This window comes from Mastacembelus armatus, chromosome 24 (genome assembly GCF_900324485.2).
Source record: "Mastacembelus armatus chromosome 24, fMasArm1.2, whole genome shotgun sequence".
Classification (NCBI taxonomy): Eukaryota; Metazoa; Chordata; class Actinopteri; order Synbranchiformes; family Mastacembelidae; genus Mastacembelus; species Mastacembelus armatus.
In genome coordinates this window covers 7,914,390-7,931,649 of record NC_046656.1, presented here as the reverse complement: position 1 = coordinate 7,931,649, position 17,260 = coordinate 7,914,390, and the positions used below count along the sequence as shown (strand labels likewise).

The 17,260-nt window shown below is 41.1% G+C and overlaps 1 protein-coding gene across 1 annotated transcript in view; it reads right to left on the bottom strand.

Annotated features, from left to right (window-relative positions):
- The window catches only part of LOC113137144 (forkhead box protein N3), a 50,373-nt gene that overhangs the window by 16,791 nt on the left and 16,322 nt on the right, over positions 1-17,260 (bottom strand). The window contains exon 2 of the mRNA XM_026318595.1: positions 8,984-9,583. Coding sequence (XP_026174380.1) covers positions 8,984-9,565 — 582 coding nt within the window. The 5' untranslated portion in view covers positions 9,566-9,583. The remainder of the gene's footprint in view (positions 1-8,983; positions 9,584-17,260) is intronic.

Genomic DNA, 17,260 nt, shown 5'->3' with positions numbered 1-17,260 from the left:
CTAACAATGTCCAAAAAAGCAGTAGCTGGAAATAGTGAGCTAATAAGGAGCAAGCTGCAACTATCTCTGTATTGCTGCCATATAAGGCCCTGTAAAGCTTTACCACCTTAACAAGAGATTTAGACAACAGCGATAGAATTCATGAGTTTTAATTGGAGTGATTTGGAGTAAAACTGAGGTATTTTGATTTGTCTCTATCACTTCATTTCAAGATGTCACATAAAGCATGTCAGTGTGGGTAAACTAAAGAAACTGTTTACTGTGCTAACCACACTGTGCTGTTTCTTCATCCTTCCCAGTCAAAAACTGAATTGCCCATCACTCCAGAATCTGAACTTCTACGAATGCAAGAAACTAATGGGATGTGTGTACACTGTTCATTTGCCCCCCCCACCTCAGTCTAGATCTTTGAAATTAGTAGTCAGTTGTGTTGAACACAGGCCATATGTACTGTGCTTTGCTCCGTGTGTGTGGGTGAATGTGTGTATGGCAAGTTCCCTAGGGAGTGTGATATTACCCAGCGTGGTCTGCTCCTAGGAGTGCTTCTATTACTGCCAGCAACGCCTCTCCTGGAGAGCATGATATTACACACACATACACTTGTTCCCACAGAGGTGACCCCCACTGGGCCAAATGTCCCCTTGCACCTCCAGCTCGCCAGCCATTTGTGTGTGTGCGTGCGTGCATGCGTACATATACATATGTGTGTGTACACGTATGTATGTGTCTGTGCCTATTGTCTATCTGCTTGCCAGCCGATGAAATCAATGCTTTCTACAGAATCTGTCTGCTGAGGCCCCTGCTGCTGCCAACCAGCTAGCCAATCAGAATTCTCAATCTGTAGACCCCCCCCCCTCCTACTTGCTGGTCGAAAAGCCAATCACAGAGTGCAGCTCACAGGACGGGCATGTCACCTGGGTTATAGTGGTCGCCTTGGCAACAGGCATCATCTGGGTGAGAAAGTGAGTGAAGGTGAAATGGACTTTTCACTTCTGACAAATTCAGATAGTTGAGAAAAGCAACATGTTGCAGAATCAATTATTATAAACAAGTATCTCCTTCACATTTTCTGAGGGGTTTATGTTTGATGCAGTAATTTAAAGTTTTTAAAAACAGGATAACTTTACAAGGGTAGATCTTAAAGCAGAAAAGTAGCAGACAGAGGACTTGACATGAACCTCAAACGGAGATGAGAGCTACTTTCTGGTGGTGTGTTTGTTTGTGTTGCATCTGTGTTGGAAAACAGGCATGAGTGTGTGCAGCTAAAGAGCAGGATTACATAGCAAATAATTCACAATCTGAAACATTAACTCCTACTTTAAGAAATATCTCATGACGTCTGAAACTAAAACTGACTAGGCACTGCATTAGATTTTAAATTGTTTAACAGCAAGTTTAAACAATGTCATGGTTAAAATAAATGGATTTAATTATATGTATCTGTGCCACTACATTAGCTTGTAGTAATTTTGATTCTGCGATTCTTATGCACCTTTGTGCCTTAAACTGCAGAATACTGGGTACTGTAAAGATATCTCATAACATATACTCCGTAACTTGTCTGAGAAATGTCAAAGAATGAGTTAAAACAAAAGAGGAAGAAAGAGAAGACAAAGGGGAGAGAGAGAGAGGGAGGACTGTCTATTGCCAACATCTGTTTCCTGTGTTATATAAGCTGTGGGGGCTGGTCTCCCTTGGAAATGGGAGATATTAAAAAGTCCTGCTGCCACTGACCCTGCTGGTAACACTTCATGACTGCTACTACATTCCTGACTGCAATCGTTTCTTTTTATATGTATGCAATATGTATATAGAACAAATTATTATTTTTTTTATTTTAATTTTCTCAATTCTCTATTTTTTGTATTCTTATTCATATGTGAGATTAATACAGTCGATCTTATCTTAATTGTCAGTACTGTAGATAACTACCTATCATATCATTACCTATCACCTATAAAGTACTGAATATCAGGATCAAAAATTAATAATAACCTTATCTTCAGACAATTAGATGAACAAAAACATACAGAAGGAAAAGCAAAGATACCAACTCATGTTTCACTCATATTATTTTTAAGAACTGACTGTATCAAATTCTTATTTAACTGTCATCAAATCCCATGAAAACAAAACACACAATGTATGGATCCTATTAATAATCATTCTCTGTGTAGCCACAGCCTGACATGTCTTGCTGCTCTGTGCCATAGAGCTCCATTGTTGTACACAAACTATTAACAACACTAAATGTCTGCAGCTGTGGTGGAAGCTCTGTATGGTACAGTGGTGCTTTGAGCAAAATGCTAATCTAGGAACACTAACATCAGGAATTATTTTTAAAAATGTGGGTAAACATAGTAATATTACTAAACACAAGGTACAGCTGAATAGAATACTATTGGGTTTCCAGGTATTGGGATGTAAACCAAAAAGATGGACCAATTGAAATTTAAACCTGATGATGGCATGAAAACACAAGCAATAAAACTATCCATCCATCATCTATACTTGCTTATTCCTTAACCAGGGTCACAGGGATCTGCTGGAGCCTATCCCAGCTCTCTTTGGGTGAAAGGCAGGGGTCCACCCTGGACAGGTCACCAGTCCATCACAGGGCCATATAGAGACAAACAACCTCACACACTCACACTCACTCCTATGGGCAATTTAGAGTCACCAGTCAACCTGACATACATGTTTTTGGACTGTGGGAGGAAACCAGAGTACCTGGAGAAAACCCACACAAGCACAGGGAGAACATGCAAACTCCACACAGAAAGGCCGGGTTGCGACCCAGGATCTTCTTGCTGTGAGGCAACAATGTTAACCACTCATCCACCATGCTGCAGGCGCAATAAAACTAGTAATCAGGAAATTGTGGCGACTTTTTAAAAATGGTTAAAACAGTTTTAAAAAATTTATATATTTATCTTTTTCTAACATCTTCAATCGCAATAGGCCTTTTTTTGGTTTTTAATCGCCTTAGACAGGGCTAATAAGTGGGAAGTATTAAAAGATGGACACGTTGTTTGGTATTTGCTGACAAGGAGAATGATCATCATGTAAGTCTTCAATCAACTGTTATGATTCAGATATACATTTTATATTTGCCACCAAAACTACAGCTTTAAATCGTTTAATCATGTTTAACAGTTACATCCATACACCGTAAGACCCATTTTAACAGTTTCTATTTGCTCTTATAAGAGAAACAAAATGTTGTTTTCAACCCAGTAACGGAATGAGATTAAAAAAGATACAATATGATGCACAGAGAAACAGTGTAAGAGGATTTTTTTTCACGACATTTCCATGTGCGATATGACTTATGCTACCAAACTAAAGTAGTGTGGCTGCATATAATTTTATGATGGACATCCACAGTAAGAGTAAAAGCATTACTCTGGCTGTGTTTAAGCCTGATTAACCCACTGTGATACAAAGATCCACCATTACTTACTGCACATACATACAGATAAACAGGAATAATAATCTACTGTAGGACTAGTACAACATGGACCAGAAACATGCCTCAATGCAAGATATTCAGCATGAATCAAGAAAATACTGTGAGGTCTGATGTTCAGGAATGAATCAGAAGCTTAAATGTGTGTGCAGAAAGATGATAATTAAAGCAGAGGAAACAAATGTCTAACAGTGAGAGGAACACAGAGCTTTTGAAGAGAAGAGAGGCAGAAGGAGGGAGAAGAAGAGGGATATTTGTTCTGATAAAGTTGCTTGATATATGCCAGTTCTATTCTTGTTGAAGGCCATTTTACAACAAAGGGACAACAGGACAAAAGAGCACTGTTGGATGTGGATGTTACATGTTGTTTGGACAACAGGCTATTTCTTGTTAGGACAAAGAAAAACAAACTAGAATGATATGTGGAAATTTCTTTTACAGGTGTTACGAAATGACTTTTTTCCACAAGTACCAAACCTTTCCATGTGGTTTTCATTTAGTCCAAAGTTTGTCCCAGTTTGTGCTTGTCATGCAGTCCTGGTGTTTACATTTCAGTTTTTTACACTGGTGGTAACACTCAAGCCAGAGATAAGCTTCTGTTTTCCTCAAAGATAAAAACAGAGCAAACTTTTAGAAACTGGTCAGGTCCTTTGTCAACACTTACAGCTGTTATGAAGACATGCCCAGATTCCTAAAAGACTCTCCTATCCAGATGTTATGAAAAATAACTCATTTGATTTACAGTATTAATTTATTTAATATCACAAGATGCAACTCTAATCCTCCAACCAAACAGTGGCTTTTATCTGTGATGCAAAAGCAAAACTCTCAAATATAAAAACACTGATTACATAGGAAACAGCAACTGGGCTAAGCTCAGTGTAATCAGCTCCCGATGCGCCTATAAAATGCTGTCATTTACCAATCTGAGGTCATTTGGGATTTTGTTCTTTGGCATTCTTCCGAGTAAACTTCTCCATGAACACTACCAACTACCAGCCTTACAGATGTTTAAACTGCTTCCCTTAGTCTACACTATACAAATGCTACGTGACAACAAGTCTTGTCTTCATACTCATAACTCACGATGAGATGTCAAATTTTAGACACAACGAGAAACACGATTAGAGCCATATTCCTACCCAGCAATTACACCTAAAACAGCTGCAATAATCGATTCTTCTAGCCACTCAGAAACCGCAGAACAAGCTCAACACTACATATTATCTCCATATACAGTAAGGAGATATGGCTAATATGTTCACACATTCAGATGAAGTAACAGTAACATTTATTTTGATTTCTCTCCTGTTAGAGCTGTTTTGGTCATGACCAAACCCCAAGGGAAATATCTAGCTCATTACTTCTAAATGCTCCACTATGTTCGGCTAGATGCTAGCCTTTAGTGTCTGCTCTTTGGTGCTGATCGCGTAGCTCAATGTGGATTTATCAGATGTGAAAACATCTGTCTGTATCCAAAAACGAGACTGAAACAAAACAGTGAAGCCGTGGACCATATAACCGAAACTCTGAGATGAAAAAGCTAAAAAGCACTTTAGAGTTAAGGGGAAAATCAGAATGGGGTGGTAACTCTCTCTGGGCGTGTCAATGTGAGTGAACCCTTTCATATTACACTTTGGATTTTAACCAATTTTTTACTGTCAAAATAGCAAATAGCGCATGGGGTAGCAAGACTCATGCTAAATCCAAAGTTCTGCCTTGTGATTATATATTACTAATGTTTTTCACTCAATTCAACAAGGCCTATTTTAATGCCACTTTAAGCACAGCTCAGAAACCTAGCCTGTCCACAAGCATATTTTAAAAACTGACGAAGACAAAACCTTGTGTCCACTTGTTGCATACAGCCATGGCAGGTAGTGGCAGTGACCTGCTGGTGCAAAATGAATAATTAAAAAAAAACAACAAAAAAAAAAAACACTTTAAGCAGGAATTAACTCTCGCCTTATTTATAAGTGCCCTGAGTAAAAATGTAAAGAAAGGATTCAAGGACACCTGTTGCCTGAACAGGGCAAGGTTAACTGAGAGGTGACACACTTAAACGCAACACCAAGGGACTTCATAGCGAGATCTGGATTACAAAACTGCCTGTTCTCTCCACTGTGATTTCATAAGAGGCTTTGAGAGATATATCACTGAGAGTGTGTGTTCCTGTTTGTGTGTGTGTGTGTGTGTGTGTGTGTGTGTGTTGGGCTGTTACAACACTGATCTTCAGTACTGATCCAGAAGTCTGAGGGCAAAAACACTTGTCATTAAGGCATGCCATTCAGCACAGTGAAGAATCCTGTTTGTAAACAAAGCCATGGCAACCGTGGGACTCACACTCTCTCACGCTCTCTCGCAAGTTTGCACTCCCACACGCAAGACTGACACACACACACACACACACACACACACACACACACACACACACACACACACACACACACACACACACAGCAGCAAGCTTATTCTAAACTAGTCCTCATCTTGTCATCTGCCTGGATATGACCCAGAAATACAGTCACTGGAACAAATAGGCCACTGTCATATTAATCTCCACCTCTGTAAATTGATGGAAAAATGATTTGGTGTGTTCCCAGTAAGCCACGTCTCCCCACTTCCCCTTTTCTCTCTCTCCCTCACACTGAATCTATGTGGCGCTGTCTGTCCATCACAATCACAACTTAACCTCCCCTTAACCAAATCCCTCGTCTTTCTTCTCTTCCACAGTGCACGATGAGTAAAATTTAATGCAACATAGAGGAAAATATCTTCGACCCTGTAATTGCATACTCAATTCAAAAAGACATAAACAGGTAAATGATAAAGCAAAGCAGGGAGAAAAAAGAGGCATTCACATGCAGATATTCTCAGTGAAAAGCTTTGAATGGTGGAGTCTGACTAAAATTACAGAGATTCTGTAATTGCAGCTTCAGATAAAGCACAGCACTTGGCAGGTAGAGTAGGAGTCTGCAGAGATGTGCCCTGATTTCTACACCGACACAGCACTTGTGTGTGTGTTTTGAGTTCTTTTAAGCATTCATGCATTCTTGTGCGTGCATGTATGTGTGTGTGTGTTTGTTTGTTAATGTAAGAGCCCAGTATGTGGTTGGAAGTGTGTGTGTCTGTGCGTGTGAGAGAGGGGAATAGGTTTGAAGGGTTAATTAGCGTGCTGTCTTAAATGGAGTGCAGTGACAAGAAGACAAGACAGGCTGTCCTTGCCAAAATCTCCTCTGCTCTACATACACACATATGTGTATATAACACAAAATGAGAATATAGATTCATTCTCCCCCACTCAGCATCTCAGTGCCCATCTGAAGCTCTCACACACACACGCACACACACACACACACCCCTAAGTCAGTAAAGCCAAATCAGTTTTTCTGTTGCTACAGCAACAGCATACTTTTATGTCAACTGCAATCCAGTTACTATGGAGATATGTATACAAGAGAAACTCTTTGCTGGTGTAGTCAAGGGCCAGATGACAGCATAGCGTGAGAGTGTGCACACATGCACGCACGCACGCACGCACGCACGCACACACACACACACACACACACACACACACACACACACACACACACACACACACAGTACACACCATTCCATCTTGCTTCACCTATTTTGTTCAACACACACACACACATGCACACACAGCCTCACTCAAGAGAAAGACTTCAGGTTCACACAATGGTCAAGGAAAGCAAAAAGAGCTTGGATATCCTCCGGTATAAACTCAATCAACTAAACATGCAAAGCTAGCATTGATCCTTGGTGTTTGTCCCCCACCCCCAACACCCTTGGGCAGGATGAAATCTAAAGTCTGCTGGCATCTGTGTTATTAAATCCTCCAGTATTAATTTAGTGCTAATTGAGTGAGGGATTCATTCCCCATTTACTCCGAATCTTTAATGGAGTAAAATCTGGATGGGAAAGCCAGTATAAAAGACTGTATCAAGACTTAAATCAAAAGCGAAATGCTGTTCCCACTGGGGCAGCGCAGCACGTCAGAGTGAAAGAGAGCTATGAAAGCAGAGATCATCAAGTATTGATAAGGCCGAATCTGGTACAGCTGTAGACAAAATACAGAATATGTTTGACTTCAAGTTGGATATGCCTGCAAACTGCTGATAACCGTCTGGCTGTGAAATAAGTTCTAACCACACATGATGGAGTGAATAATGGGCTTGTATTTACCATGCTGCTGCAAAATTATTTTGCTCTATCAGTATGATTGATGAAGACTGAATTGAAATCCTTGTACTGGTTTGAATCAGGTGCAGGTAATCATTTAAGATTATCAAGACGTGGGTCAGCACTATCTGGTCTTGGTTGAAATGGGCCAATTAGTAATTTCTTGAGAATCACTGCTCCATCAAAGGGCATAATAGAGTACTGTGAATATTGTTCTCCCTACATAATAATATTAAAAAGATACAAAAATTGATACTAGATAGATTATATCAAGCATAATGTATAACTAATGTTCAAGATTAAAGAAAGCATCACTGTCAGGAAAGTACAGAATCATTTAAATGAATGCACCACTGTTTTGTTTTACCGCTGAGGTCATTTGCATCTAGAAAGCCAGATCAATTAGCTCACATACACAACAGTAGCATTATATTTAGTGATGACTGCTATTGACTACACGTCCACCACTAAGCTAAGGTTAGTTAACACTATTTCACAAGCCGACAGAACAACATACTGCTAAGCAGTGTTTCCCAAAGTGGGGCTTGGGATGCCTGGTGGGGCCGCAGAAATATTGTAGGGGAGGTTGCAATTCTTGAGCAAATGATAGCATGACATGGACACATTTGTGAGAGGGCTATCAGCTAAATATACTGCTATAACATAAGATGTCTTCATCAACACAGCACAACATGCAAAGCAAAGATAAGAATATATGATGAGGCATATATCACCCTCAGTTTCACCAGGTACAATGGTGGGTAACAAGGAGATACCAAGGTGTGTTGTGTGTATCACAAAGTTAAAAGTATAACTGGGTGACTCTAATTTTAGCTTCCAGACTGCTAGTGTCAGCTATTGGTCAATGCTTCACTAGAATGACAACCTTTAACTAACGCTAGGTTGCAGTGCCTAATCACAAAATTAATTACATTAATTGATTAAATTTGATCAAATCAAAGAAGGAGGCAGCTTTAATCCTGTCCATTGATTTAAAGGAGACAATTGGGCGTCACAGTGGGAAAGGTCATATTTTAAAGTGGCTTTTTTAAAACCCTGCCGATATTAAACTTTCTCAATAACTTACTGAAACATGACTGTAAGTGTTTAATGCAAGAGCAATCATATGAAAAACTCACCTAAAAAATGTTTTGATTTTTTTTTTTTGGTATCCCGATTAGGTTAGAAAATGTATGACATGAAATAAATGAACTAAGTAAATTAACTGAAGAAGTAATGAGGTTCCTAGCCCACAGTTTCAAGGGAAATCAGTATTATCCAACATCTCTACACAACTGCTGATGTCTTTACCTGACTCCGGTCTTTATCCACCTTCTTGAAGCACTTATTGAGCGACAGATTGTGGCGCACTGAGTTCTTCCAGCCAGTAGGAGCGTTTGCAAAGTAAGGGAAGTGCTCCAGGATCCAACCATAGATATCCTTCACCGGGAGACGTTTGTTTGGCGCATCTTCGATGGCCATGAAGATCAGACAGCTGAAGGAGTACGGCGGTTTTCGGTTAGCCCCTGCTGCCAAGTCATATGCTGAGTGTGCATCACCAAGCAGGGGGTCGTCTGGGGAAGGGGACGAGGAGGAAGGGGAACGAGGATGCTGGCCATCAGGGTCCTGCAGAGGGGAAACGCTACGCAGCCCTGAGTGGCTGAAGCTGTTGAGGAGGTCAGTGCTCTCGTGGAGCCAGGAGAGGCTGGTCAGTTCCTCATCCTCGGCCTTGGAGAAGGAGGCGGATAGGGACAGTGAGAGATCAGCCGCTTCGGCCTCAGATGCTGCTGTGGCGGCATCCCCTTGCCGATATGGTGGGCTCATGCCCTGTGAGGCACTGGCTCCACTACTAGGGCTCTGGGCCTTCTTACTGGGGGGCATGGTGGGTCCCATCCAGCCCAGGGCTCACTCCTGTAGAGGGACAAAGCAGAGAGAGAAAGAGAAATGGGCAGAGGGAAAGGGGCACACAGAAGGAGAAGAAAAGAGGAGGAGCAGGGAAAGAGAAAAGGGAAAAGGAGAAAAAAGAAAAACAGGGTCAGTTTTTGAAATTCATTTGGATTCTCACATAAAGTCTTCATTTTTGTTAAAGGCCAAAGGGAGGGAGCGCACAACCAGATTTTGGCAACATTCCCAATTAGGCAATGTTAGATCTGTATACATCATCATATTTCTCTGGAGCTTTCTATCCAATTCTGACTGGGACGGTGAATTTACCGCTTCATCGGTTAAGGAAATCTTGCCTTGTACAACTACACCCTAATTACTAGTGTGCCAGCAAAGTATTGACATTACAAGGGTTTGCTGTCATAACATATGAATACCGTTAAAGAACTAATAGTTACAGGGTCACAGAAATGATTCTGGTGTTTTAACATCTTGACAGCAGGAGAAAATTTAATTGTCAGGGTTGGAGTTGTGAATGAGAAACAGACAGTGCTACAAACAGCTGTGTCCAGTGGTCAGACTTAGTTCCACAGCAGGATCTCTGTGACCACAGATGATCACATTTGGGAGATTTGGCAAGAAAAGAAAGAAAGAAATTAAGAGTGTGAGTTCAAATCCATCCCTTGTCTAATCAGACCATTATTCCCCCAACATAAGAGCAATACTGTGCTCGTTAGATGCAGCCAGAGTGTGGTAATTGAAGGGGAACGAGCCTGAGTATCACACCACAATCAGAAAGCTCACAACCAAGCCTTTGATTGTCCTCTAGCAGAGACAGCTGTGGGAAGGACCCAGGCAGCAACTACAGAAAAATGTAATCTGCTCCACTCACCCTATGAACATGTTTCAGTCTCTGGACACACATACACACCCTTGCTAGGATTCACATGTGCTCAGACACACGTACACCCAGACAAGACCCTAAATCTGCATGCACACACAAATTCGGCAATAAAGTCCAGACGCACAGTGATACACAAACAGGGCTACAAAAAGGCTGCAAATGACTGAGTGGCCCAGCTGGCTCTCAAAATCAGAAACCAGAAGAAATAAAATTATCTTGAAAAGATCTTGGAAGGTTAACTTGGAAGTTGTTACACAAAGAAGACTAACGGATTCACATAGCAAAACAAAAACAAAAGTCCAACTTGCAGGCGTGGTTCCGGGTTTTTATGGGAGAAACTCCATCCTCTTACTCAGTCCTTCCCTGGTGTTTCTTGAAAATCATGTCTTTCCCATATCTGATTATTGAATACTCTTATTTTCTGTAGTGAACATCTCTTTCAGTTATTATCCTGTTGAGACCCATAATTGCTCGAAAACGCTTTATCATGTATAACATGATATTGACACACATGAAACAGACTAAATATGAGAGTAATTATGTAGGTTATGTGTATGTACAATTGTATACTGAGGTCACATTAAGTAACAATAAAAGAGAACAAGAGATAAAATACTTATACATTTCCTTGATTGTCTCATAATATTTCAGGTTTTGTACAGGAGGAATTATAGATAATATAATATAGGAAATTAGTCTTTTGATAGTTAGGAAGTCAGTCACAGACATATGTGAGTCAACTAATACCATAATTTGCATTTATTTGTGGACATTTCAAATCCACAGTCAGAATGAAAGCAGTTTTGTGGGACTTGCAGATGTGTTTCTGGGAGAGCAAAGGTCAGCTTTGGGAATGTGGGCTACCATGGCAATGCTGGTCCTCAACACCCTGCTTCCCCAGCAACAGGATCCATCGTGGATTCTGAACCACAGTGTGTTTCAGTTGAGCAGTTTGGATAATTTCTAAAGGCATTCTGAGTCAGTCACACATAAATGTACAGTTTTTAGGGTCTTTAAGGTAAGAGTCAATGTTTATTAGGGACAAGCCTATGGAAGCCTGGTGTAGAGATGTGGGTTCCTCTCCTCATGCTGTCTGTGAATGACCCTCTTTTATCTGATGAAGGCTCTGAATGTGTTATTGAGGTTTTTCATGCAGCTGTTCCTATGCTACCATCCTCTTGCAAAGACAGCTGTGGGAAGGACCCAGGCAGCAACTATGGCAAAATGTAATCTGCTCCACTCATCCTGTGAACATGTTTCAGGCTCTGGACACACATACACACACACACCCTCGCTAGGATTCACGTGCTCATACACATATACTGTACACCGAGACCCGGCCTTAAATTTGCATGCACAGGCAAATTCTGGCAATAAAGTCCAGATGCACATACATACACAAACATGGCCACAAAAAGGTTGCAAACCTAACACCACACACACACATACACACACACAAACCGTAGCGCAGCACCATTAGGACATGAGGATTAAGTCCTGATACGTTCTGGCTGGCCCCTGTGTGGTACGATCGCTCTCTAATCCAAGGTGATCATCGGCCGATCTGTCCCCTCACTCTGCATGATTGACTGACAGCTGTCACCCATGGCAACCCGCTGTGCTGTGACAACTGTCAGTTTGCTACAGCTCTGGCCGCCGTGTCACCATGGCAACAGAGCAAAACAACTGGGTTTCTCTCTTGTTCTGCTGCATTTCTCAATTTTTTCTCTTCGGTGTCTGTCGCTCTTCTGCCTATCTCTCTGTATCTCGTTTTTTTTACTTTTCTACCAGCGCAGATAACTCAGCTTAACAGTGTTGATAGGCTGTATTGGAAAGACTGAGCTAAATATAGAATTGTGATGTATGGCTGCTGTGTTGTTGCTCCACATACAGCCGGCCAGCCTATAGTCACCCCGCTGCTCCATCCAACTCTCTCTGCTGCTCAGGGAAACGCTCTACAGAGCTGAGTGTCTTTGATCCCCTCTAGACTTCTTCTGTCTTCTCTTTTCACTTCTAGCACTTTCTGACAGCACGCGTGCTCATTCAACAAGCTGTACCTGTCTGAGGTACAGCGTTGTTGCACCAATATTGACATTGAGCATAATGAATTCAAATTGCCCTGGTGACGATAACGCTACAGCTGAAAATAGTGAGTGCGCATCAAAAGGCTTTTTAGTGTGTGTGTCTCTCAGTGTGAGTGCATTTATGCATGTTTGACAGACTGTCAAGGTGTGTGTGCTTGTCTTGGGAAGGAAGTTAGGTCACTGTTGTGACATTGTTCCTAGTAGGAGTCCACTGGAATGCAGAGATGGCTCTGACGCTCTCCTTTTCTCCATCTCCTTTTCCTTGTTATGTTGCCATAGCGGCAAGGGGGCCATGAAACATTACGGCTGACAGTAAAGTCATCTCATTTTACTGTTGCTATGACAACAAACTCCTCACTGTTGGTTGGGGCCAGTGTGAGCTGCCGCCCAAGCCTCGTGCCTGAGTGTGTGTATAAGTGGATGCATGTATGTGTGTATGGCTGTGTGTGCCACCATGTCTCCCATGGGCTCTCATAAAGCTTAACAAACTTGCTCAGCTCTAAACAAACTTTCATGCAACTTCTCCAGCGGCCCCTCAGGACCAGCTGCTAAAGGACAAAGGCAGATATCGCTCAAGTTCAGACTAAATGATGCCTGCTGTGTGTGTGTGTGTGTGTGTGTGTGTGTGTGTGTGTGTGTGTGTGTGTGTGTGTGTGTGTGTGTGTGAAGCATCCTCACATTTGTTTGACAGATGGGACTGTGCTATTCTCTCTGTCTTCTTCATTCTCTGGATCTCTTTTGTATTTGCATGCTTTGTTTTGATTTGTGTTAGTCTCTGTTTGGCATGTCCACAGTTATGTTTTTTCTACATTTGTGTATTTGTGTGTGTGTGTGTGTGTGTGTATGTGTGTGTGTGCATCAGATTGTTAAGTACAATACTGTCCATTGAGGTGTCTTGCATATCAATGCAATTTAAAGCTTCATGGTGTGTCTGCTCTCACTGTGACCATGGCACCAGACCAGTCCTGTCTGCACACTGCACCCTGATAATCTGGACTTTAATCAACAAAATTCAGTTATTATAAAGAGCATAATCAGTTTAAATCACCATTCTTACCGCCACAGTTGGTGGTACACTTAAAGTCAAATCGTTCCTGTTATTATGGCACTGTGAATATATGTTCCATACGACGCTGACAAGTAACAATGGCTGAAAATTACTGTGGCAACTGTGTTGAGCATTCAGACTTCCGCTCTCCACGAATGAAACAGCCCCTGTATTCAGTCACTTTATTATAAATGACAGAAAAGCTTAAACGATTAGTGAAATGACTGATAAACAGAATTGTAATGTATAATTTACAATGATTGATGAATGGATTAAGTTATTGCCCAAATTTGTCAGTATTTTTTTGGTTTCAACACCTCTCAAATGTATTTACTCATTTTCTCTGTTTTACCTGAATGTAAATTGAGTTGGTCAAGCGTAACAATCAACAATCTCAGCTCCACTTACTAAGACCACTTACTAGCTTTTTCTGGAGATTTCAATCACGTTACATGGTAGCACACTGAGTGGTCGTGGAAATGGATGACATGCAGGCTGAGTGGCTAATTTTATTCATAGCAAATAAATAGTGGCAAATATAAAAATATTTTTTAAAAAGCCCAACCACTGATCTATTAAAATTTGTAACCCAATTTTCCCTTGAGACAAACTCATGATTTGGATAAATAAAATTTGACCTGACTTGAATTTTTACCGCAATTAAATAAGAAAACTAAATGTGAGCATTATTATTTTTTTTTTTTGGAATAATTATGTTTTTGTCAGAACTTGGTTGTCACTGCATGTCTGACAGGATATTGACAAACCTAAAGCTCCTCATCCTCAGTTGAAACTGGGCTCCAACTGTATCGAGTGTGAGCTAACGATGTGTCATTAAAAGCAAAACATTGTTTTAAATTAATATACTATGTAGTTGTCACATCTATACAGCAGTGAAGGAGTATGGCAAAGTGCTACTTTAGACATGGTGTTATACTGCACCACTTCACATGATCCAATCTTAGTTTCAAAAATACTTCTTAGGCAATCAACCTTCACATTTCAATTATTTGGTTTAAAAGATGACAAAAAGGATGAGGCTGAACACAATGCCAAAAAAAAAACTTGTTCATTTTGAAAAATGTCTTTCATCGTGGCCTAATCCTGCTGACCTCTGACCTGCTTTGAAAATCTATGAAGCCTCTGTAACTGGAGGCTGAGGTCACCAGTGTTTACACGGATGGGAGAGGGTTAACAAACTCTTGAGAGTGGAGAGGGTGGAGGCTAATTCATGTGCTGTAACTGACAGCTTAATCATCTTACGCTACATTCGTGCTCTCGCAGATACTTGTCTAAATCACACGCCATATTTATGTAATCCTCAAAAGATCTACATTCCCTGTTGGAAGCTTCTTCTGTCTGACTTACAGACATTTTGTGTGCTGAAAAAAACATTTCAATAATGTACTGTCTTGTATTAGAGTCTGCTGCAATATTAACCAAACTGACTTTCAATGAAATTCCCAAGTCATCAAGTTACAGACAACCAAACCACATCAATGCAGAAATATTACAATAAAACCAAGAAAGGCTTATGACATGCTGTCAGGTGTGCATTTATACTCTGCTCTGGGTCTCGGTGGACTGAAGCGTCTATTACAACTTTGTCAATTTGATCGCAGCTCGTGCCATATGTTGCATGTCACATCCCCCTGCTTCTCACTTTCCTGTCAGTCTTCACTATACAGCCCAATAAAGGTAGTGCCATGAAAATAATCCCCCCTACCCCAGAATGGAGTAGTAATAGTAGTGTAGGAGATAGCAGCGAAGAATGGAATAGTAGCTGGTAGGAGTTATTACTTTGCAGTGGGGTGAGCGAACCTTGTGGCTCCTCTGGCCACAGTGATAAAGCAGAGAGTCAGATGCACCGAGGCAAAACTAATCTGGAGTTTTGATGACAAAAGGACGACCTTTATCCCTCCTACACATGCACTGGATGGATGGAAGGGGAGAGGAAGACCAACAGAGAGAAGGAGAAAATGAGAACTCTCTCAGAGACTGGAAAATAATAACTTCTGCTACATATATGTCAACACCAGCTGAAGGAAGCCTTGTGATGTTCTCCATTTTCAGCCCATGAAATCATTCTCCCCCTCGTTCTGTATTTTCCCGTTATTCCCTGATGACAAATATCAGGGTTCCAGAGGGCTTGAAGGAAGCGGAGCAGGACCAATCACATTCTATAAGGTCTGACTGTGTCTCCCTTTTATGTCATCCACAGCGGCAAAAACTTATGGAATCAAGGGCAGGGGTCAGGGTGTCCCAGAGGGACTAGTCCCGACCCCTTGATCCTGACTGCTGCTCTTAGCTGCCTGGCAACTCAGAAAGTCACATGCACACACATGCACACAAACATGCAGAAACACACAGGCTTTATTTCTCTTTTTCTCTCAGAGCTGGTGTAGTCTGAAGTGACCTTCAGAGTCTTGTTCAACCAAAATATTAGCAGTGCCAAAACGATTAGTTGATTAATTTATAAAAAAAAAAAGTTACAGTTGCAGCTCTTTTTTAATTCATAGTATTCAAAGTAGAAAATCTGGCTCAGATGTAAATGGTATAAAAAAAATATTATCACTGGGCATCTTCAAAATTCTAAGGCTTGAGTTTAGAGCCAGTTCACAGGATTACATATTATCTCTTCTGTCTACTGGACAACCAAGTAAGTAGATAATTTCCCCAAAATATACTGTACAGTATATTTTGGGGAAATGAGTCCCAGAACTTTCAAACTGAAAAATGATAGCACAAAACACATCACTGGGGCCACTGCATGTCCTGTGAGAACAATGCTATACTGTTTTACAAAGAAACTAGATGCACATAGAGACAAAATCTCAGAGACGACACGTGTATTGTATGGTGCAAGAAAATCAAATATTGCCAGTGAATAATTCAAGACGACACAGACACACACAGCCTCCGCTGTCCAAAGTAGGCTAAGCAACAAAGCAAACAGACATTTGCATCAGGCAAACACAGAGTAAGTTTGGTATGATTCATCAGCAGCCAGCGATCATGAAGTCACGCTCACCCTCGCTCTCTGAGGATGGCAAGCAATCAGGTTCAGACACACAAACAGACACACACAAACACATGCAAACTGAGGTGGTGAATGTGGACGCTTGAAGGTGATGTGTGTGTGCAGCCTGGAGGTCCCTTGGTGGAGTGCAGGGTTAGTAAGTGTGTGCGTTTCGGGGTGGACTGACTGCAACAGTCAGGTCAAGCTTAAAAAAAGCGCAGGCCCAGGGCTTTACACGTCCATGGTAATGACCATGACACACCATGGGTCCACATGCAATCACACAATCATACATGCTCAGTCAGTTAGTGCCTTGCACGGGTGCTCATTCAGTCGGTCCATTCTTTTCTCATACTTTGGTTAAAGTCTAGTCATTGCTCTCTCCAGGTGTGGAATTTAACATGTGTCCTACGCATTAGAAAACAACCTCTACTCCTATTAAGGGCCGACTTCTCATTTGGATGGGGTTTCAGATGGCTAAGATTCCTATATTTCATAAAGTAAGGAGCTTGGTCTCCAAGCAAAGAATAATTAATTAACAATACATGCAAGTCATTGTTTTCACATTTTTACCCAGCACTGATAATTGCTTTTGCCAGTTAAAATGACAAATGGAGCCAAAATGAAACTCTTGTTGTCTAATTAATGT